At 41.2% G+C, this 23,757-nt stretch overlaps 1 protein-coding gene and 1 long non-coding RNA gene across 2 annotated transcripts in view; one reads left to right on the top strand and one right to left on the bottom strand.

Moving 5' to 3' along the window:
• Positions 1–19,795, top strand: part of LOC122491715 — a 79,018-nt gene extending 59,223 nt beyond the window's left edge. The window contains exon 3 of the long non-coding RNA XR_006299424.1: positions 19,369–19,795. This is a non-coding gene — a long non-coding RNA (uncharacterized LOC122491715). The remainder of the gene's footprint in view (positions 1–19,368) is intronic.
• Positions 19,796–21,307: 1,512 nt separating this feature from the next.
• LOC122491714 (cytochrome c-like) lies at positions 21,308–22,545 on the bottom strand. Its single transcript, XM_043594872.1, has one exon. The coding sequence runs from the start codon at positions 22,504–22,506 to the stop codon at positions 22,225–22,227; it is 282 nt and encodes a 93-aa protein (XP_043450807.1). The 5' UTR covers positions 22,507–22,545; the 3' UTR covers positions 21,308–22,224.
• Positions 22,546–23,757: the final 1,212 nt, after the last annotated feature.

Below are 23,757 nucleotides of genomic sequence, written 5' to 3'. Positions count from 1 at the left end.
CCCACCCCCCCCCCCAATATTTAAAGTAGCTCTCTCAGTAGACTATAATTAAGGAGGAAAATCAGAGTTAGGACATAGAGTTTGCCCCACTCTGAAGGCACCTTTGTGTGATTGGAACTCTTCTCAGTATCTTATCTCAGGTCTAGAAGGCACTCTCTGGGCACCTGGGAGGTTGTCATGCTCCATCGTTTTTCAGGCAAGATGTCATTTTGGCTTTCCAAACCTGTTCCCCTTCTCCACTTTCACAACCCTGTAGCAGAGAGGGAAGTGGCTTTAAGGGTCTGGCAGCCAGGGAGCTCCTTTACCAGTCCAGGCTGGCCGATCTGCTCCCCCTCGGTGCTCGCCTTCTTCATGTAGGCATGTTGTCATAATGATGCAGGTAGAGGCTGCAGGCCTGGGAAGTTTTTCATTTTTCTCTGGTGTCTTTGCATGTTGTTTACCTTTCTATTCCATTGTTCTGAGTCCTTACATGGATAGAGGCTTTCCAGCCAGGAAAATCTGGCGCTGGTTGCCCCCTCTCCACTTGGGACAGGACAGAGGGGAAGGCTTGGGGCCAGGGCTAGAATCGACTTCCTGTCCCTCAGTCGGGCACTTGGTTTCCTGAAAAAGAATGTCAAACTCCCTCCTAAATATTGTTAATCACCTCTTTCTCCACATGTGTGAAGCGGGGGTCAGTAATTTTTTTTCTGTAAAGGGCCAAGATTGCATAATAAGATAATAAGTGCTTTAAATTATGTGCACGTTAGGGTCTAACTACTCAACTCTGCCACTGTAGTGAAAGCAGCCATAGGTAATACAAGGCACACAAATGGTCATGGGTATTTCAACAAAACTACATATTTATGGACACTGGATATTTGAATTTTATGTAATTTTCATGTGTCACAAACTATTATTTTTGTTTTGCTTTTTTCCAACCATTAAAAAAAATGTAAAAACCATTCCTAGCTCAAGGGCCATGCAAAAAACAGGCAGCAGGCTGGATTTAGCCTGTGGGCTATAGAAATAAGGAAGAAGGAATGGGGAAATGGTTTTCTCCAAAAAGCGTAATGTGGTTTCCTCTCTAGACCCATGCATATGGGGTTTGGCATGCAAAAGCGTCTACAGGAAACTGGAAACATAGTGGTTTGAGCATTCTTACCTGGAAATAGCCCCTGAACTATGTCTAGTATATAAAGATTTTAGAACATGATATAAGTTGCATTCCTTAAATCTCTGAATAAAATATAAATTGCTCCCTCTCCTTTGACTGTTAGTAGACTGAAATCTTTGCTCCTTTGTTGGGATTGCACAAGAAGTTAGGATTCTTTGGTACTCATCAGGCACGGTGAAGGAGATCCCCATCACTAGTCCATAGTGCTGTCTTTACTCTTCCTCCTTCTACTTGGTGCTGGTGTTGGGGTTGATTTCTTCACTAAGATGGGAGTTCAAGCATATGTTTTGCTCCCCACTGACTGGTCAGGTTCCCATACCCTCTGTGCTGTCAGAGCGTCCCCCTTCTAAAGGCTTACCGTGATGATGCATGAACTCCCCACCCACTGATAAAGTCAGATCCGAGGAAAAAGCCTTTCCATCCTAAGGCTCCTCAATTCTTGTGTCCATGGTGCTAGATCTTGCTGCATCAGCCTAATGAATTCCAAGCCATTTCCTTTATCTCTGAATGTCACCACTCCCTCTGTATTCATGGGTGATCCCAGCGCAATTTCTCTTCCTGGATGATGTATACAGAGTGGAGACATTTAGAAGCACAATGTTCTCCTCTTTGGGGACTGGGGCTGGGGTGGGAGGGGTTAGGGAAAGGAGACACTAATACTGGTTAATTTCTTTCATAATAGCACACACTTTTGTTTCCTTCTCCTGTAAATTCTTACAATGAAATGCCTCAGCTGCTTCCTGGTTGTTTGGACTCTCTTCTTCAGATGTCAGTTCTTATTGGAGGCAAAATTAGGAAGGGATGAGTCCTGCAGAAACAGGGAAGACCCTACACTACTCGAAGACCTATACTGGAAATCCTTAGTCTTTTCAAGTCGAATCACTTTTTTTTTTAATCTATTGTTCTCCAGAGTGTTATTTGAAGAGGATATGGTTGTTTCAGACCGAGTGTTGAAGGGCCTTCTACTAAAGAGTCTGGACTGTATTTTATAAGCAATGGAGAAATTCATGCAGAAAAGCAAAACAAGTGCATTTTTATTTTGGGTAACTAACTCAGGCATCAATGTGGAGGATGGATCAGGAGTCTGGGGTTGGGAGTCCCTTATTTGGTCACTGCAACAATTTACACAACTCTGGTTCGGATTATTTACGCACACACCTGCCTATCTCTCTAGATTGTGCTCTGTTCAAGGGTAGGTATTGTAAGGCTCAATTTTGATTCCCTCCACTCCCACCCCACTCCTAGAGCCACAAATATATTTATTTTCACATTTTTGACACTTAATAAAATAGTGATCGAATTAGATTGTCCCCACATGGACTCTTAGAATACAAACACTGAAAAATAGAACACTTCCATCTTCGCAAACTTTTCACTGTGCTATACCTTTGGGGTGAAACAGGGTTCTTTAGTTTGACAGTAAAACTGATGATAGCTTTGGGTAAACCTGTCTTCCCTTCCCCCTCCTATTAGCACCAGGAACTAATTCTCTGTTTTATAATATATATTCATGACAATGGAATATTAAAACCACATTCTCAAGTCGTAAATATTATACACCACAATTTTACATGGTATTGCATAGCCACTGTCTTGTGCAACAACTTGGCATGGAATTACAAATAGTATGCATTAAATTTCATATGCTCTTTAATTTTTTTATCTCTTCATTTGCATGCATATATTTTATAATCATTCATTCTGGTAATAAACCCCACAGGATTTTAAATTGAATTGAAGTCCCAGATGCTTTAAAAGAATTTATGTTGCATAATTGTACTGGTTTGCCTGAAAACAAACAATAATGTGTGACTTAAATATTCTGCCCAGGAGAGAAGTCAGACTCTTTCTTGAAAGTCTCTGGCTTCTATTGACTTGTTGTGAGAGAAAGATCCCAAAAGCTAAGAGAGTATGCAAATGATGGCACAAAGGAAAGAGAGACAGTCTCGGCTTTTGAAGAATTCACTGTCCAGAAGCATATACATATTTCAAGTGAAAATATTTGTGAATTAGCTATAGAGCTTACTCCATAGCCAGAGAGGGGAAGTTAGTGTATTGACACAAATGTTTATGGAACACAAAGAAGAATTGTTCTTCCCTCAGTGGGAACAACCTGAGTGGACCAAGGTAGGAGAAGTGTTTAGTACTTGGAAGAACATCTCAGGGCTTGAATTTGTTATCTATAACTGCATAACAAATTACACTCAAATGTAGCAACTTGTAACATCATTTTTCCCCTGTGATCAGGAATCTGGGAGCAGGTTAGCTAGGTGGTTCTGAACCAAGGACTCTCATGAGGTTGCACGCAAGCTGTTCGACAGGGCTGTAGTCTCATCTGAACACTCACCTGGGGAAGATTCTTTTCTAAGCTTACGTAGGTGGTTGTTGACAGGCTTCAGTTCTTTGCTGCTGTTGGCTGGAGACTTTAGTTCTTCACCATGTGAGCCTCTCTGCAGGCTACCCAAGTGTCCTCATAACATGATAGCTGGCTTCCTACAGAGTGAGTGATTCAAGACAGAGAGAAAGACAGAAGGAAAAATCACTCAAGACAGATGTTGCATTCTTTCAATAACCTACCTTCAGAAATGAGGCATCGTTATTTCCATTATACGCTGTTGGTTATCCAGACCAACTCAGGTACAATGAGGGAGGTACAACCCACAGGTGGGAATACTAGTGGGTGAGGATCATGGGTGGCCACTTTGGTGGCTGTCTGCTCCATGGCTGGATAGGGGCAATGACTCAGGACCACAACCTGAAGATGGTTTTTGAATCATGTCCTTGTGTGATGAAGGCCAGACAAGAAGATGAGAGAGGGTTGAGGCAATAAGGGTACTCTCAGCTGCCCTCCTACATCTATGCACCTATTTCTCTGACCTGTATCAGAAAACTGTGGAATAATTAGTGGAGAGAGCACTTGTTTAGGAGTCAGGAGTCATGTAATTTGCGTTTGAGTGTGGTTTGACCACTAACACTTTGAACATAGAGGATGCATTATTAAATGAACATAGACTAGAGTTTAAGAAGTTTCACTCAAAGCCACTCCTCACTTCTTACTGGTTATGTGATCACAGACAAGCCTTGTGAGCCTCACTTTCCCATTACAGGAAATGGGGATAACATTTTATCTTTTAGAGTAGTTGAAAAGACTAAATAAAGTGTTATTCTCCTTGCTCCTTCCTTGCGTGGCATTAACTTGTCACTTCACTTCTCTGGATTGTGTGTCAATGGAGAAATGACAATAATGGGGAATTTTACCCAGCAGAGTCACTGAAGTGCTCTCTGTGGGGCCCAGGCACTGTGGTTCTTAGCTGTGCCTTATCTAGTTATGCAGCCTGAGCAGGGGACAAGGCTGGGGCTGGACACGTGATCAAACCTAGATAATGGTGAAGACGGGAATGGGTGAATGCAGGGTGAGGAGAAGGGCTGAGGGCTGGGCTTTTCCTTATGCATGGAAGATATTTTTGGACAGTGATTAAAGGGAACAAAGAAGGAAGTATGACTGATGGTTTGTATATTGCTGGTATTACAGAAATAAGGAAGAGAAAATGACTAGCAAAAAAAAAAAAGAAAAGCAAAAAACGAATGGTAAGTCCCTCTTTTGAGAATGCATGAAATTAGTCCATATTTTCAATTCTAGACAATGTTCTTTCAGATATGGAACGGATACCCTGTAGCTCAAGTACAAAAAGGGACACGGCAGAGGAAGGGGTGAAATAAGGAACTTGATAGAATCCCATTGGAGTAGGGAATCGGAGCTAAAAAATGAAAGTACTTTGATGTTTTCTGAGGCATTTGCTTTTCTCTTTCAGTCCTCTCTGATGTGTTTCTTGACTACCTGCCCTTGCCCACTCCCCTTTCATGCAACATGACTGCCTTAGTCCCGACTTTGTGACATGGCCTGCCAGCTCAGAATCCACCACGGACTGGTCTTTAAGTCCTGGTAGCTCAGATTTGGAGAAGGGATCTTCTTGGTAATTGGTTAGAAAATGCATTGGCTGGCCTTGGGTTAAAGGTCTGTGCCAGAACCCGTTGCATGGCAGTTTTCTGGGAGAAACTATGAGAGATACAGTTAATGAAATTACACCTGGGACATCATTTCTCCTTCTAATAGAAGGCGATTGTACAGAAAGTGGTTAACAGGCTGCCTGTTTGCATTTAGGAGGATAATGCTGAGGGATAGAAGAGTTTGAAAAGTTTCATGTGGCAAATCTGGGGATGGGCAAAAAGAAAGCTTCTTTTTTCTTGTGACCGAAGTGATGCATGTTCTGAAAGTCAGTAGTTTTCAGACTTGGAGTTCACAGAGCATTAAAATTAGAACAACAACAACAACAACACTGACATAAGGTTGTGGACTTTATATTATGCCAAGAAAAAAATCCTAAAGACCTCCAACAATTACTACTTAAATAAAAATCATTTCATGAGAGAAATGACATTTCTACCCCAGAGAAATATGAAGGGCTTACTCTCAGGCTAGCAGAAATTCCTTGAAGTGGAATATGCTTTGCCTCATGAGAAACCAACTATGTTATACTTATTTTCTCTTACTCCGTGCCAGCTCTTGAAAATTTTGTTGCGGGTTGATGTGAGTTGGTTTCTTGGTACTCGTTGGCTGACTTGTTTTGGGGGAACGGTTGCTGTAGTTTAAAAGAAGACACGGGGGCGCCTGGGTGGCTCAGTCGGTTGAGCGTCCGACTTCGGCTCAGGTCACGATCTCACGGTCCATGAGTTCGAGCCCCGCGTCGGGCTCTGGGCTGACGGCTGAGCCTGGAGCCTGCTTCTGATTCTGTGTCTCCCTCTCTCTCTCCCCCGCCCCCGTTCATACTCTGTCTCTCTCTGTCTCAAAAATAAATAAACGTTAAAAAATAAATAAATAAATAAAAATTAAAAAAATAAAATAAAATAAAAGAAGACACGTAGGTCATAGAAGGTTAGAGCACGTCATCTAGTAACAGGACGAGAAAACTGACCATTATTTGATCATTTATCTATTCATTTTGCTCATTCACTGAATGAATATTTGGTGCACACTGCTATGTGGTTCACAGATATCAAACGACTCATCCAAGATTATTCATTAATTCTAGTTAATTGCTGAATTGGCTTTTAGAAAAAAAGCAGTCTTCTTCCTACCGATACCCTTTGCTTTTCAAATTGGACAGGTTGTGGGGGATTAAACGCAAGTTTTAAACATGTGGAATCAAGATTTCAAATTGGGTTTTTCAGAGAAGGGGTCTTGGCTAGATTAAACCTCCAGGAAAGGAAAGGTTGAAGTAGCCACCGCGATTCAAATGTAAAGAAATGGCAGGTACCGGTGCACTAAAATGTAAAAAAAACTGAATCCCTCCGATTAAATTAAATCTTTAATTTAAAATTTCTTTCAAAAAATTTTTTTCTCCTTGGTAGACATTACTTTCATAAAGGCATATATGTGGAAAACCTTTTCATTTCAGGGAAGACTGCTTATATAGCTATATATGTGTTCAGAATGATTCTCCCTCCACCACCCCCCCCCCCCATTCTTCAAGGCATTATTGTATCATTTATGTGGGTGTTTGGAAATTTTCTAATTCTTAAGATTTCTGATCATGACCAAATTTCATTCAGGTGCTGCTCCTCTTCAAATAGAAAAGTTTGAATAAAACCTTTATCTTGGTCTGACAGAGAGAAAAAGTGAAGGGAGAGATGTCCCAATTCTCTCAGTTTCCATTAAGTTTAAGCAGAAGCTTTGCCTGTGGAAAAGGAGATATTCTGATGGCAAAGAGACTGAGGAGATTAGGTGGCTTTCACACCACCATGTAGGATGTCATTCACTGAATATCTAGATAACCTGATTTCCAGGTCCACACAGAGGTATATGCTCTGCTCTGTGCAGTCAGTAACAGCGTTGATTTACTCTGGGAACCTTCCCTACATTACAGTTAACTTACAGTGCAAGTGATTTGCACTTTAATGGAGTTGCAGAGTCTGTGAACTTCATTTCTATGCGTTCCATTCCCATTGCCTATAGCTTGCATTTAATGTCAGTCAGTGTAGACATTGTTAATGTCTTTCTGTGTCATTTCCCCCCTCTTAAATGCACTTATAGGATTGAAGAATTTTCATGATATTACCTTTGGCTTTAAAGTATGAAAATTTTAGTAAATAGAGAAAAGAATGTAAATACAAATTAAAATGACCAGAAATTCCATTTCCCAAAGAAAACCACTGTTAGTATTTTGGCATATGGCCTTCCCCCACATCGTGGCAAAATAGAAAAAGAAAATGCTATTTAGAGGAGCAGTGACTACAGAAACTTCTGCATTTTAGAAGAGTAGTGTAAGTCATCTCTGGTAAGATTGATAATTTGTTTATTTGTTTGTTTGTTTGTTTATCTAGGCCAGCAATAGTTTGGGAATAATTCTGGATCAGGACAATAGAACCCAAAAAGTCCCGCATTCGAAAAGCCAAATTTAAGACTTGATGCATACCTCAAAAAGTAGGTCCACAAACAATTCGCAAGAAGTAAAAATTAGCACTCTGCGCAAAGGACAGAAAAGGAGAAATAGTAATTCATTCAAATTACAGTCTTGTGTCTATTTAGGTACAATATGCTACAGCTCTGTTTATTGTCTTGCCCATTCAGGCTATAACAATGTTACTGCTTTTTGGCTTTGCATATTGATATACAGTGTTTTTCATTGTGATCAAGAACTGAGGAGGGAAAAAGGAGAGAGATTTAGTGAGCTATGACACAATTAAGATTTTACGTTGCAATGTCTCTTTGGTTTGTTGTGTTTTGTCAAAGATGTGTCTGGTCTCTATTGTTTTTATTATTTCCAGCTGTCCTAATTATTTCTCTCATTTGATTTTAATTCAGCTTTCGAAGAGGAGCTGGCTTGCCAGGTGGTTCTCATTTTTTCTAAACTCTTTCAGCTCTGATGAAAAAAGATGTCCAAAAAAGTCGTTATTTCAGCATTTATGTGTAACATGTTTATGACCCTATTGATGAGGGAGTCACATGTTCCTAATGCTGATTCCGATGTTGACACTGACACCCAGGCCCTGGGAGAGAAGAAAAAGGCACAACCTTTCAGAATGCGTGTGTATTTGTTCTTAAAAGGGAAGAAAAACCAAAACAAAACATAGCGTGTTCTTGATTGGGAATAAAATGTTGACGTAAGACAAATGTTGTATATGAATACCCTTAAAAAATAATCTTAACTAACTTTTATTGCTTGCTAATACTTTTAGTTTTCATAAGCTAGGTTTTCTTTGGGTTACATGTTAACCAACATATTAAAAGTCATGAAAAAGGGAATAAAAGACTTGATCTAGAGGTAAAGGGGTCTATGAAGTCAAGTTCAGCTCCATGGAATGGAATGGGTGTCAATTAGTCACTTACCTTTGGGAAATGAAACAAATAAATGGTTATTTTTCATTTATATTAAGTAACAGGACAATTAAAAGCCACCAGGCAGTTTTCCTTTGGAAAACTTGGCTGTATGAACCTTCTCCCCAGACTTGCCTCATTGGCGGAAGGCAGCTGGGTGACTGCAGTTTCTTGTCTTCCAGGTGCTTCCATGCCCCATCACCCACTGTCCTTCATCATCTTCCTCGGGCCACTCTTTCTCAATCTAGGTCACTTCCACCTTTCACGCCTCCTTCAAGAGATTTCCAAAGCTGATTGCTCAATGGTGCATGCATATCCTCAGGAGACACAAGTGTTACTACTTGGAAAGCCAGCCCTCTCTGTGTGCTCAAACACTTCACAGGGTAGTGAGCAAGCCCAGAGAGGGCAGGCTCTGCAGGTCGTGTCCACACTGCTTCCCTTAAACTACTAAGATGCATCTAAGATCTATGCCTGGTGCGTGAAAGAGCTAATCCTATTCCACAGTGCTGTCTGCCTTTCTTTCTTTTTCTTTCTTTCTTTCTTTCTTTCTTTCTTTCTTTCTTTCTTTCTTTCTTTCTCTTTCTTTCTTTCCTTTTTAAATTTTTAATGTTTATTTTTGAGAGAGAGAAAGGGTGTGCACGAGTGAATGGGGGAGGAGCAGAGAGAGAGAGGGAGACACAGAATCTGAAGCAGGCTCCAGGCTCTGAGCTGTCAGTTCAGATGGGGACTCGAACTCATGAACCGCTAAATCATGACCTGAGCGAAAGTCGGACGCTTAACCAACAGAGCCACCCAGGCACCCCTGTCTGTCTGCCTTTCTTAATGCATACATATTAAAATGACTTGGCAAGAGAGACTGTTGTGAAGGTGGGGGCCTCTAAGCCTCCGTGTCCTTCTTTGTAGATGGGGATTCCGATCAATGGGGTGGATGTGAAGATTCAGTGTGTATGTGAAAGTGCCAGTTACTGAGTAAGTGTCAATAACTATGAGTTCCTTTTCCTTCCTCCCTCTGATAAGTATTCCAACCCCCAGTTATTTCTCCAGGGCAAGTGAGTGGAAAGTAGGTATGGAGTCTTTATGTGTCACAGTGTTGCTACCCAATGCCCTGCTGCATAAGGTCCTTGCTAGACTCATCATTGATATGGAAGTCATATTAGAAAATAACTTGAGAAAGTAACAGTTTTCTAAGAATGCTTGGCCTACACTGGCTATTGTATCCTTTAGAAAAAGAACCCTAAAGCTAGAATTATGGACGTGACCCTTTTCGTCTCTTTGAGAAATAGGATAGTTTCTGGAAGAAGCAGCACAGAGCATAAAAACTGCCCTGGACCCAGAATTGTAAAATGTATTTTAGAACTGGTCTGGATCCAGCTTTCAATATGTGCCGCCTTGGTCTGTTCTCTTCATACGCAAAACTATCCAGAGGTAGCCCAGCCATGCGCATCCTGGGGCACCTGCTTCCTGCCAATCACAGCCTGGTGCGGGCCGTTCCCTGCGGGAGCCGTGGCCAGAGCCAACTTCAGTTGCTCCCTTTGCTCTGTTCTGACTGAGAATGGCTCCATCCTCATTTACAGAACCTCTTCCTAACCCCAGGCCCGAGAATCCTGCCTGCCCTTCCTCAGCGAGCAGCCACAGAGTCGTTGGGAGAAAACTCAGAGGTGGCTGGTTTCCTGATATTCTGCATTTATAGGAGAGCTTCGGTCCTCCCCACACTGAATAGCAAGCATCTTGAAAACCCTATCTCCCAGGCTCCCCTGCTCACATCATTTGGAAGCAAGGGATTCTTCGCCAGAATCTCCAGGTTCCTAGCTCTGCCATCCAGGAATGACTTTCAGAGAGTATTTCTTTAGCACAGCCCAGATGGAAATGGTTGTCTACTCCTGAATTTACACAAAAAGATAATTCTGTACTCCCTTGGGATTACTAAAATAATTTTTTAAAAGTGTACTTACAGCTATTTCAGGCCCCTGTATGTGATAATCGTGCAAAGGCCCTTGTGAATAGAAGTAGAGTGTACTTATTTGATAATCACCTGGAGAAACTTTCCCACCCACCTTGTCATCCTTCCATGTCTGCTTACCTCTTGCTCATCTTCAGGAGTCAATTCTAACGCCCCCTTCCTCAGGGAGGACTTCCCTGACCCCCTGGACCAGGTTTACTTTTGCAGCAATTACCTTAATTAATATTAAAGACTTATTTGTGTCAAAGAAGCAGAAACAAGGCTCCAGAATCATACACCTAATGTTAGAATCTTGGCTCTGTCTCTTACTCGCTTTGTGGCCCTGGGCAATTTATTGAGCTTTTCTGTCTCTGTCTTAGGCTGCTTGGGCTGCTGTAACAGAATACCACAGACTGGGCGGCTTACAAACAACAAACATTTATTGCTAGTGGCTCTGGAGGCTGCAAGTGCAAGATCAGGGTCTGGCATGGTGAGGTTTAGGGGAGGGCTCTCCCCTGGGTGGCACATTGCCCACTTCTGGCTGTGTCCTTCCAGGATGGAAGGAGCAAGGGGGCTCTCTGGGGTCTCTTTTATAAGGGCACTAATCCCCTTTCTGAAGACTCCACCTTCATGATCGAATCCCAAAGCCTCCACCTCCTAATACCATCCACTGGGAGTTGGGATTTGAACATGTGACTTTTGAGGGAGAAACAAGCATTCAGTCTATAGCAACGGTCATTTCTCTATGCAGTGGTGATTCCCTATTATATGTCATAGAAGACCAAACTCTCCAGCCTGGCTCAAATCCCAGACAAATAGTTAAATAAAGGATGATATGAGTTTAATTTAAAAAAATGTTCATTTACCAGTAGGGATAGTTTTTTCTTTTAAAGAATTTGGCATTATAAATGTACGATGGCCTGAATTCTCACTGGACATTCTCTTTCTTTTTTCTACTCATATTAATGAGCAACACTTCATTATTTAAAAAAAAAAAAAGTTTATTTATTTTTGAGAGAGAGAGAGAGAGAGCGCGAGCAAGCATGAGCGGGGGTGGGGCAGAGAGAAAGAGGGAGACTGAAGCAGGCCCTAGGCTCTGAGCTGTCAGCATAGAGCCTGACATGGGGCTTGAACTCAGGAGCTATGAGATCATGACCTGAGCGGAAGTCAGACACTTAACCAGCTGAGTCACCCAGGCACCCCCAAGCAACACTGTAATTTTTGCCGTATTTTCCTCCTATTTGTTTTGTGTGCCAGGTTTTACCTTCTACACCTTTGGAAATTAACTTTGTTATTAGCTATTACCTTCTTTAGTTAGGTTTCCAGGCCTTTTAAAATAGAATTGTTTCTGCTTTCCTTTTTCCTTTTCTGGGCTCCTGTTGCTCTTCCTGGTAAGAGCTCGTGAGCCCAGTATACCATCTGCCCCCTCCTTCTATTTTAGCTAGCACAAATCTTTTATAGACTCCCAGCCTCAACATGTTAGAGTTGAATGGGACCTTCAGGAATCAAGGCCGGCCCCATCATTCTGTAAATGAGAAAATTGAGCCTCAAAAAGGGAAGCAATTAGCCACCAAGTGGAGCTAGTTAGGGGAGAGGCTCCTCATCACAGCACTGGACAACCCCCCCCCCCGCCCCCCCCCCGCAGCACGGGGCTATAATAGGCTATAAACCCACTGCTGTACATGGACATCATTCAGCCTTTTCAATTTCTTTACCACATCATGAACTCTCTTCTACTAGACACCATTAACATTTCCTTTAAGAAATCTGAGACCAGCCCAACTGGGTTTTCCTGCTTTCCTTGTCTTCTTTTCCTTTACTTAGGGAATGTGTTCAGGGTGCTGTTTGGGTCTGATGTGGGTCCGTAGACCCGAATTGTTTGGTAAAGTCAGGCTGATACTCAGCTAGAAAATAACCAAAGCATGTTGCACACTGCTCTGCTCAGATAGTTAGCAATGATGCCCCAAATTCCCAGGCTGGACAGAAACACTGAGATCCAACAGTTGGCCTTTCTGGATTGAATTTCAGATAGTCCTTCCCTGGGCCATTCTCTCAAGGATTGCTTTGACAGTTAAGTGAGAGAAGAAAAGGGACAACATTACTGATTTTAAACAAAAGATAGATTAAAAGCATCATATATTTTAGCAGACCAATTCACACAAATGGAGTAGTTTGCAAATAGAATTAACTAATTGAAGTGGATATGAGACATTTATGAACTTTGTATCAGAGCATGCTATGGTATAAAAGATGAGCCTACTTTTCAGGGAAGTTACATATTTCAGCCTTGAGAAGGGTTATCCATCCCCTCCCCTCCCCCACCAGAACCACACAGTGGCTGATTCAGAAGGGGAAGGTGATCCTTAGCTTACTACACAATGTACAAAGAAGACATCACATTTATTAATCAACTGAAAATAATCGCTCATAACATGCCATTAAAAAAAACAAAAACAAATGAAACACCAAGGAAGAAGAGAACTTTGTGTTCAAAGCAGAAGATATTGTACAAGTCATAGATTGCTAAATTTATGCAGTAGCCATTTTTAAAAATTATCTAAATGTCACAACACAAACACTATGTCACAGCAGAAAATAATCTTTTCCCCATGCAAAGCGTGGCGTCATCTCTAAAGTTCCCTGCTATTAGAGGCACTTGCCAATGTTGTGGGCCAATTAAAAACTTTGGGCATATTGATCGTAACGCTATAATTTTTTGTTTGTTTTTATTTGCTTTAGTTATAATAAAGCAGAATTAAGCGACAGTTGTGCCAATACAGGCAGATTAATCAATAGCTGTGTGCTCATTAGCTGTGGTTAGGAAGCTTCTAGCAACGGTGACTGTTGTCTCTCCGACTTCTATTCCACCCCTTCTTTCTGTTGTGGAGCAAACCTCTGATTATACATGATGCTATGCATTGCAAAAGAAGCGTGGTACCATTTAAATATTATAAATAATATATAAATTAAAAATTTTAAATATTCATTTTTGAGAGATGGAGAGTGAGCGGGGGAGGGGCAGAGAGAGAGGGAGACACAGAATCTGAAGCAGGCTCCAGGCTCTGAGCTGTCAGCACAGAGCCCAATGCGGGGCTTGAACCCACGAACCATATCTGAGCCGAAGTCGGACACTCAACTGACTGAGCCACCCAGGTGCCCCAATAATAAATAATATTATTTGTGCCTTATAGAATATGTGTAGTTTCAAAGATAAGTATTCTTGAAGTATAAAACAGCACTACGGTTTTGCTACAGCAGAATGAGAGGGGAAACGTAAGTTTGATGTACGATGCCAGATGCCAAGGGGCAAAATTCCAAGCTCTCTTATAATCCAGTTGACACATACAGTATTTATTACAGAGCAGTGGGAGTTCATTATTTCATCAATAGGCTGAGAGATAGGAAGATTTGTTTTTCTTTTTGGGTGAATGACTGGTTTACAATAACAGAATCTGTATCAGGTGTGGATCAACCCTTTCTTTTTATAATTCCAGTTAGTGAAATAAACAAGGTGCCAGAACAAGGTGATGAACAGTGTGGCACGAGCATGCCCTTTAAATGGCTTCCAACAGTGGTTTAGCTAGTTGAGACTATAACACAAACATTAAAAAGGCTACTTTTGTCATATTTCTTGTTCTTATGTGGCCAGAATTTACAGCAATGGGAAAGGAAAATTAGGGCAGCTAAAAAGGGTGGTCTATTGTTTTTTTTTTAAAGGAGTTTTTTTTAAGCTTATTTATTTATTTTGAGAGAGAGAGAGAGAGAGAGAGAGCAAGTGCAAACAGGGGAGGAGCAGAGAAAAGGAGAGAGAGAATCCCAAGCAGCCTCTGCACGGTCAGCGCAGAGCCCGATGCAGAGCCTGAACCCACAAACCATGAGATTGTGACCCGAGCTGAAGACTTAACACTCATGCCTGCTCACAGACCATTAATACAAAAAACAAAACAAAACAAAACAAAACAAAAAAAACCTTGCAGCTTTCTGAATTGTGGAAGTGCATAGTCTCCTCTCAGTGGAAATTTGCAACTGTTATGCAGCTTCACCCCAGAGATGTGACTTTCTCCTACCTTCACGAGGTCCATATTTTTGGTAGTTGAGTACTATGAAGTGAAAAAATGCTGTCGGTGTAGGTACTTAGTCTTCTATTCTGTCTTACAGTCTTCAATATCATGTCACATGAAATTGGCATGGTTTCTTAAATGGAAAACATTGCATACCTGGGCTCCAGTCTATACCTCCGAAGGAGAAATGTCACCCCTGCAGGAAGTTTGGAAGCCACTATGGTGGAGCGAGTTATCTGCTTTATGTGCTGCCAGTCTCACTCTGCAGATTGTAAAAGAGGAATAAGTAGACTAATTTTGTCACTTTCCATGCATCTCTTTCATTACCACAAGGAGGGGTGAGCAAAGACTTCCATTAATGCCTCTGGCTCAGCTGCCGTGCTGGCCATCAATAATCCTCTACCCTGCCCCTTCCTGCCACTGCATTTTATTGAGGGTTAAAAATGTCTATTTCCTAAAAATTGTGGCAAGAAGGAAGCATTGTTCCCGCCTTCCTCACATGTGGGTAGGTAGACAGGGTTTGCTTGCCAAATCCAAATCTTTGTGTGGGGTAAATTACTCCTTACGCTGATCATAAAATAAGCATCTGACATTTCCTGCAAATGCTCTATTTCTTCCTACAGAATTAACCTGCCAAAAACATTGTGTTTACAATCTAAATATTTGGATTATAAGCCAAAAGGGTGGGGGAGTCTGTCGTCCTCCATATTTTGCGCCGTGATGTGTCCAATAAATGTTAATTATGATAATAATAAATAATCAAAAAATAACATGTTGAGGGGGGAAGTGTGAGGAGTCAGGAACGGTAAATTGCATTAGTTATGAGAATTGTTAACAGGGAAAAATATGAAAAGATGCTGCCTCACTGCCCATCCTGCTGCAGACATTTTCCTAATTTTAGGATCTAGAGACACATGGGAATGTTGTGCAAACTGACTCAAGGGCTCAGGCTGGAATGACAGTCAGAAGGTGTGATGTTTCCTAATGGGCGTTGTGTTTGGTCCAGGGGTAGGTTGAAATCTCAGAGCACCATCCCTGGAATCGGAAGACTTGTGTTCAGATCTGAGCTCCAACAATTCCAAGTGACTTTTCCAAGCCCCTGTCCCTATCTCACCACAGGGCTAGTGAAGGTCTTGTCAGGGCTTTTCTGAGTGTTCGATGAGATCGTGCACGAAAGCACTGGTGCACACTGGACACAGTAAATACTCAAGAAGTGTCACTGTGATGGTGATGATCCCTGGAATCTCCTTCCTTTAATTGGCGGCTGCCCTGGGCCCGACCCAATGCTCAGGACACAATGCCCTGGGCATGCCTTCTGTCGCGCTTTCCCTCCTGCAGAGGGATGCCTGCTTCTGGCCTGGACCATATGTCTCTTTTTTGGAGATAGCATCAGTTTCAAATATTCTGACCTGTTGTCTCCACAAATCAGTAAAATAACTGAGACATTGCAGTAACTGATAAATGGTAACTGGATGTCTTTGAGCAGTAATACAATAAAAATAGATACGTCGCAGAAATTGAGTCACTGGCTGAAGGAATTCAGGGATTGATGAGGACACGTGTGCATGCTAGCCCATATTCAGTTCACTTATGTGTATGTATGTGCTGTTTCTTCGTTGTAAAGTTGGAGAATTTCAAGCTTCTAAAATCCTGTCGGTTGGGGCTGATGCAAAGGTGACAGAGTGCCATGGTGGGAGGAGAAGGACACGGTGAATTTCCCAAGTACTACTGAAAGTAGTTAGGCCATTTAAAATGAATTCAAAAGTGTGTCAGAGGGTCAGAAGTATTTCCTTTAAAATTTCTATTTTATTTTCACATTAAAATAAATAACGGATGGCCAAAATTCAGTTGGATAAGACATTTTGTAAGAAATCATAAAATCATATCAGATTTAATTTCAGAAACTGTGTCTAGAGTTTTGACTTGAAATTATGGTTAACGTAATTGTTACATGATAATCAAAATTCCTGGAGCAGAAGACTTTGTCAATACCGAAGACGTCCAAAGGAAGGTGCAATATATTTATTTCTGAAATGATGGCCACAGAGCATACATGAGTCATGTTCAAAAGAAGGATAATGGAGCTGCATTCACAAGCCTGTGACTAATTGCAAAAAGCCTTGGAAAGCTGCTTAAAATTCTTTGCTTTGTTGATAGTGTTTTTTTTTTTCATTTAAAAATTATCCCATTTGCAAAACTGTCCCAGGGCACATGCTCAAATTATAATTGTTATTATTTTAAATGATTATCTATTTTGAGAGACAGAGTGTGTGTAAGTGAGTGGGGGAGGGGCGGGGGAGAGGGAGAGAGAGAATCCCAAGTAGGCTGCATGCTCAGTGCAGAGCCTGACATGGGGTTGGATCCCATGACCATGGGATCATGACCTTAGCCAAAATCAAGAGTTGGACGTTTGACTGAGCCACCCAGGTGCTCCTCAAATTATTTAATACATCATTTACATGGCAAATGACCTAGAGTAGCAACTAAATAATATTACGAGCAAATCCTCACCGTAGTATCAACCTACTGCACAAGATTAACTAGGATAAACAGAAGATGCTGAACCTGGGGATCTCCTTCTTGGCTTTGTGTTCATACATGGTGATAAAGGTCAGATATACTCAGGATTTTGAATTATGACACCCCTCTCAGGGTGGAGATAGAAATTTCATTAATAATGATTGAAAGTAATGATCTTCGGGGGTGCCCGGGTGTCTCAGCTGGTTAAGCATCTGACTTTGGCTCAGGCCATGATATCACAGCTTGTGAGTTTGAGCCCTGCGTCAGGCTCTGTGCTGATAGCTCAGAGTTTGGAGCCTGTTTCAGGTTCTTTGTCTCCCTCTCTCTCTACCTCTCCCTTGCTTGCACTCTGTCTCTCCCTCTGTCAAAAATAAATTAAAACAACATACAAAAAAAAAAAAAAAGAGTAACCATTTTCAGTAGTAACAGAAGGGATTGGCTGGTCTATACATATGTGGTTGTGATTTGGAATCCTGTGAAGGTAGCCAGAGTGCTTTCTTTGGGTGTGTTCACAGTGTAGGACCATGGCATCTGGTAGCTTAACCCACGCTGCCTGCATTTCATCATCCGAAGAACTGATGTGTTGATAGGATTATGGTGGGCAGAGGACTGAGAAGGGGGAGACAGGGCTGGTTGCAATGTGAGCATTCGGGGGTGTGGGCCGCATTAGACTGTGGCTGTGTGCAGAACCAACAGGTAAGATACTCTGACTAGTTCCCCTTGTTGTGATTTCATGTTTAAAAATTTTTTTTAAACATTTATTCATTTTTGAGAGACAGAGAGAGACAGAGCATGAGTGGGGAGGGGGCAGAGAGAGGGAGACACAGAATCCGAAATAGGCGCCAGGCTCTGAGCTGTCAGCACAGAGCCCGATGTGGGGCTCGAACTCACAAACTGTGAGATCATGACCTGAGCCGAAGTCAGACGCTTAACCCAGGCGCCCCATGTGATTTCATGTTTGACAAGCACTTCCTGACTATAAAAAAGTTGCCTATTTAGGTTTTCAAACAGGAGAATCTGTACCAACAACCAATATTTGGCATGTCTAATTGTCTTGGCAGTTATAGTTCTCAGTGTAAACTCATTAACTGCCTAGGTGAGGGGGGAGAATGAAGTGACTTATTCTGTGCCAAGGAGAAGCAGAGTGAAAAACAGGCTTTAGAGGGCTTTGGAATCCCAGGCTTGTTCTATCATGGACCCATATGTACTCCCATTGGCCTCTAGAAGCCTGACAAAGCATAGATACATCTTACATCGTCTGGCTTCTTGGTGTGCACTTATGTAAGTATATGAGCTCGTGCATGTGTGCATGCTGGGAGAGAATCCCCCACCCCTTCTCTCCAGCAGTTGCCCCTTCTCTTCAGGTCTTTTGAAGCAGGCCTAGTCTCCATGGATGGAATACTGTGCAAAAAGTGGCCTATTAAGCCAAGGAGTGGGTCATAAGAGTCCAAAGCATGCTTCAAGCATCAATCACTGTGTTCACTTTACGCTGTGATCTAATTCCTGGAAGACCTGGCATCTTCCAGGGGGATTGACTGTAGATCCTAGTTATATTCTTTTATTTTTATTTATTTATTTTTTTAAAGGTTTTTATTATTTATTTAGAGAGAGCGCACGAGTTGGGGATAGGTCAGAAAGAGAGAGGGGGAGAGAGAATTTCAAGCAGGTTCTGTGCTGTCAGCACAGAGCCCTATGTGGGCTCAAACTCACAAACTGTGAGTTAGTGACCTGAGCCGAAATCAAGAGGTAGATGTTTAACTGACTAAGCTACCTAGGCACCCCTAGTTATATTCTTTTAACACAATTACTTACTTATGAGGACAAAATCTATTTTCTTACTGGAACAAAAAGCTGTAAACTGAATAAAACCAAAGCCTCCATAGCCACTGCCATTTTAGATCCCAGATCTACAGATTTTGGAGAGTTATTGAACCATAGGCTTTCTAGTTAGAAAGGACCTTTCTAGTTAAAAGGGACCCTTAAAAGGGGCGCTCTACTTCAAATGAGAAAAAGAAATACATTTATATCACAACCCAGTTTATACACACGTATATACAGACACACGTACACACACATGTAACTGAAATAAAAACTTAATGTAGTAACAGTTTGCTTACCACATGGCGTGTGTGCGGATGTTTTCTAGTCTATTTTATGAAAAATATTCCTGGCCACTAACCCTCTAAATTGGTTTTACAATCGGTAGTGGAGTATGTGTTTATGTGCGCGGGCGAGTGTGCGTGTGTGTGACTTTGCTGCGTTCAACCCTTATCCTCTGCTTGAGTCCCATCTCTTAATTCTTTTCTTCTCCCAATTGTAGGAGCAGTGACCTGATGGGAGTTATCTAGCTTATCTGTCACGGAACTGGGGTGTTATGATGACTCATGCGGGACAAACATTAAGGAAGGAAGGAGGGAAGGAAGGCTGGCATGAAAACAGAGAAATGGAGTCAGTGCCCGAGGGTAGAAACCGGTGTGGTCGGCAGTCACGCAGCCTCGGGCAGAGCGAGGAAGAATGTTTTCAGCATCCTCAGAGGTCTTCGATGCTGTCAGTTTTCTGCGTGTCTTTGAGCTCCAATTCTCTCACCCTGAGCACAGCAAGGCCCTCTGAGGGAAACTAATGCTGCTGCCTAAATGTTATGGCTGAAATCATGATGCGTGTTCACCCCCAGGGTCATATTATTTCTGATTTAATCATAATAATAATAGAAATAGCAGTGATAATAAAAATAATAATAATCTCCATGATTTATTGGGTGATTAGTATGTACTGGCACGTGATGTACTTTATCTTAGTCAATTTTTGCTCAGATCCTCTTAAGTAGGCCCTATTCACTCCATTTTACAAAGGAGGCGATGGACGCTTGCAGAGATTTGATGATTGGCCAATGTCACACCACTACTACGCAGCAAAGCTAGGATTTGAACTTCCATCTGCACGATCCAGCGTGTCTGCTCAACCACAAGACGTTTGTTTTATGGAATTGGCCGGACGACTTTTAGATCTGAGGGAGTGCTTTCCCTAGGGAGTTGTATCTCCCTCTCTTTTCAAAATTCCTGTGTTTTCTGAAACCGATTTATATTATCTTGTTATTCCAGAGACCTGCAGAGAAGCCAGGTGAAAGATAGTAACCTTTCTCTTAAAAAATGTTTTTTGAAGATAATAGGGAAAGTATAACAATGTCTAAATTGAAAGCACTCATATTTCTATTTGCATGCCACCTGGATACAAGCTAATGTTAATGGGCCCCAAATCCATGCATTGTAAGTGTGTTTGCACTTCTATTTTCAGAAGATATTATTTAAGAAAACTCTTAAGTAAATCAAAGTGTAAACAAAATCTAGCTTTCATATTGTAAAATGCAGAATGGGAAATAAAAACCTAATTGTGAAAGGCAGACATTTATTTACTTAGTACGACATTATAATCACTGTGATTTAGACCAGGGGCTTTACTTAAATGAGAACAAAACCTCGGGAATATAAGTCCAACTCTTTAATTTGCTAATTACATTTCCCAGTGATAGAATGAGGCTTATCATCTGTGTGGGTGGTGTTTTATTATGTTATTTTATTAATATGTGAAGAAGAGGCTATAAAAATGGTGCAATGTTCCTACTTAATACACAGATATTTTAAGCCTGAAGTTAGTAATTATGAATAAAATTAAAATCCATTGCACATTAGTTATAGAAAATAATATACAAACTTAATTATATCTTCTAGGTAGCAGTTAATTCTATTCCATACTATTCATCATTAGAGAAATTAAGTATTTGACAAAGAGGTTAATTTGAAAAAGAAAGATAGATAGTAGAATTAGAGACCTTCAGAGCTGGGTGGAGTATCTTATAGGTACTATAGTTGTTTTATGAATAGGGGAGTCTGGGTGGGGAGAGCTTGGGGAAGTGACGCAGTGAGGCAGTGGAAAACCTTCTCGGAGAAACCAGTGTCTCCTTATGTCCAGGCTGGTGAACTCCTCCAGAATTGTTGTTCAACCGATCAATTATCTTGGGCAGACTCTGGATGCTTGAGCAAATGGGCCTCAATAGTAACAATCAAGAGACTGCAAAGCAAACTCACAAACTCACAAGTCCTTCATAATAGAGTCAGAAAAAAAGTACTTTCAGGGCGCCTGGGTGGCTCAGTAGCTTAAGCGTGTCTCTCTCTCTCTCTTTTTTTTTTTTTTTTTTTTTTTTTACTTAGGACTGTTGTATTTAAATTTTGGCATCAGTCATTAGATCAAGCACATTAGAAAAATCATGATCTGTGATTTTGTTTTTAATTATCTTAAGCCTTATCACATAATTTACAAATTTGTACTGATGATATATCTCCTCTACTTTAACCCTTCTAACGAGTTAGCAAAAGCACCATTACCAATCATACATATGGTAATTCCACAGTTGTATTTTTGAATAGCTGTTTAGAAGACAATCCTGAATTATAACTTAGTAAAGAATTCACAAGCCAAATCTGTTGCTATAACTTATCACATTGAATTTTAAAAGCATCTGACCTTACAGATCATCTATAAAATGTGAGACGTGTTAATATTCTTTATTTAATATTATACATAAACCACACTAAAATGCCTTTCATTAAGCAAAAGGCAGCATTTTAGATGCGGGGAATTTTAATTAAATTGGTGTAGTTAAGACTAAAAAGATAAAGTGGACATTGCCAGCTTATCTTCAGCCCTTGCCTTTAACAGGCTAACAAACACAACTTGAAACACAGCTGAGTCTTGCTGTTCTGATACAGTGAAGGGATTTCCTCAGTATTTAAATATATTAATATAACCAGTTATATAAATCTAAATATAAAACCGATCTCCTGTAAGTTTAGAGATGGCATTTACCATCTCTGTGAAAAGCTCAACATCTAATCAACTCCAATCATATTTTTCAAAGGGGAAAACAGTGACAGCACTTGCTGAACCAGAATTACTATCAAAGTTCAAAAAGCAAATCATATTCATTTAACCACAAGCCAATCTTATTTAAATCAGGACTGTCCAAAAGAAATATTCTCTCAGCCATTCATGATCTGAATTCTGGTGTCTGAGATCAATTTAGATATGGTACACATAAAAAAAGTTATGAGACATTTTTGTTTTGTAATAAATAAGGCAACGGCCAACTATTGCTCCTTAGTAGCTTTTTTGAGATAAGCTATCAAGCCTGCTCTTTCCCCTGCCTTTTAATGCCAGCGAAGATCATTTTTGTTCCAGGGATGTACTTCTTGGGATTCTCCAAATACTCCATCAGTGTCTCCTCTCCCCAGGTGATGCCATTGTTCTTGTTGGCATCTGTGTAAGAAAATCCAGGGGCTTGACCTGTCTTTCGCCCAAATAAACCATGGAGATTTGGCCTAGTCTTATGCTTGCCTCCCTTTCCCACAGTATGGCACTGGACACACTTCTGAACAAAAATCTTGCCCTTCTCAACATCACCCATTTTTAAATCGCTCTTTGGTTGCACGTGAAGCGAAGGTGCCTGCTCCCAAGCCGGACGTCCAGCTCTTTCAAGCGCCTGACTCTTGATTTTGGCTCAGGTTACGATCTCACGGTTCATGGGATGGAGCCCCACTTGCACTGACAGCGTAGGGCCTGCTTGAGATTTTCTCTCTCCTTTGCTTTCTGCCCCTCCCCCACTCCTGCTTGCTCTGTCTCACAATAATAAACATTAAAAAAAGAAAAAAATTTTCATCAGTGTTTCAGTTTACGTGTCCTCTGGCACTACACAAATATATTTAGGGAACCAAGAGGAGTTTCCTATGCAACACTCAGAGTAATGCCTGTTAATCCCATGAATTAATGGTGAAAGGATCGCTGACTTCAGGACGGCTTGGCAATAAGCACCATTAAGCACCCAGACTCTTTGTAGTTATGCATACCAGCCTGGAGTAAAAATAAGGTTCTCTCCAGTTGATGACCTTTCCGTGAATAAACAGAATCTCTGACAGTGAGCCACGGCACATGGTTCTCAAGACACATGGGCCACTTGTTTTTGAAATAGAGTGACATGCTGAAAGCCTCAGGGAAAAATAGCACTTAAAACATAAAAACATAGCAATTCTTATTGAGCAATCCATCCCTATTCTCGTACGGGAGCCGGAACCATATGTGTTAATGGCCTACAACGTGCGCCTGGAGTCATGATAGATGAATATTGAATACAAGTACCTCTGAAAGAAATTAAAGATGAAAATACCAATCCAATCCTTGCCCGCCCTAGAAAGGCAACCCTTAAGCCCCCAATGACTTTTTTCTCTTTCCCATAAACACTTCTGAAAAATAGCAACTCTTTATTGAATAGCATTCACTGTATACCAGGCACTGTGCCTTAAGTGACTTTTGCAAGAACCCTGTGAGAAAGCCCTTATTCCCTCCATTTTGCAGATGGGGGCTTGGAGAGGTTAAATAATCTGCTACAACGTTATGGAGCTGACATATAGACCCAGGCTGTGGAAAAACAAAGTCACTAAACAAATTAAAAGTAGCCTACATGCTATTATTACCCTTTTGAAATAATCAATCTTAACTGAGTTAGTGAGTATTTTCCCTGATATTAGATCACCAGCCTGGTTGGTAGCAGAAGAATTGATGGGCCCTAGAAACCTGATATTAATTCCAAACCCCTTCCTGAGATGAAAAATATTGAGAATCAGACAGCGACCTTTATTTAGCCATTTGAATGAATGTACTG

This window comes from Prionailurus bengalensis, chromosome C2, assembly GCF_016509475.1.
Source record: "Prionailurus bengalensis isolate Pbe53 chromosome C2, Fcat_Pben_1.1_paternal_pri, whole genome shotgun sequence".
In the NCBI taxonomy this organism is placed as follows: Eukaryota; Metazoa; Chordata; class Mammalia; order Carnivora; family Felidae; genus Prionailurus; species Prionailurus bengalensis.
The sequence above is the reverse complement of the archived record's forward strand: the minus strand, read 5'-3'. Positions and strand labels throughout refer to the sequence as shown.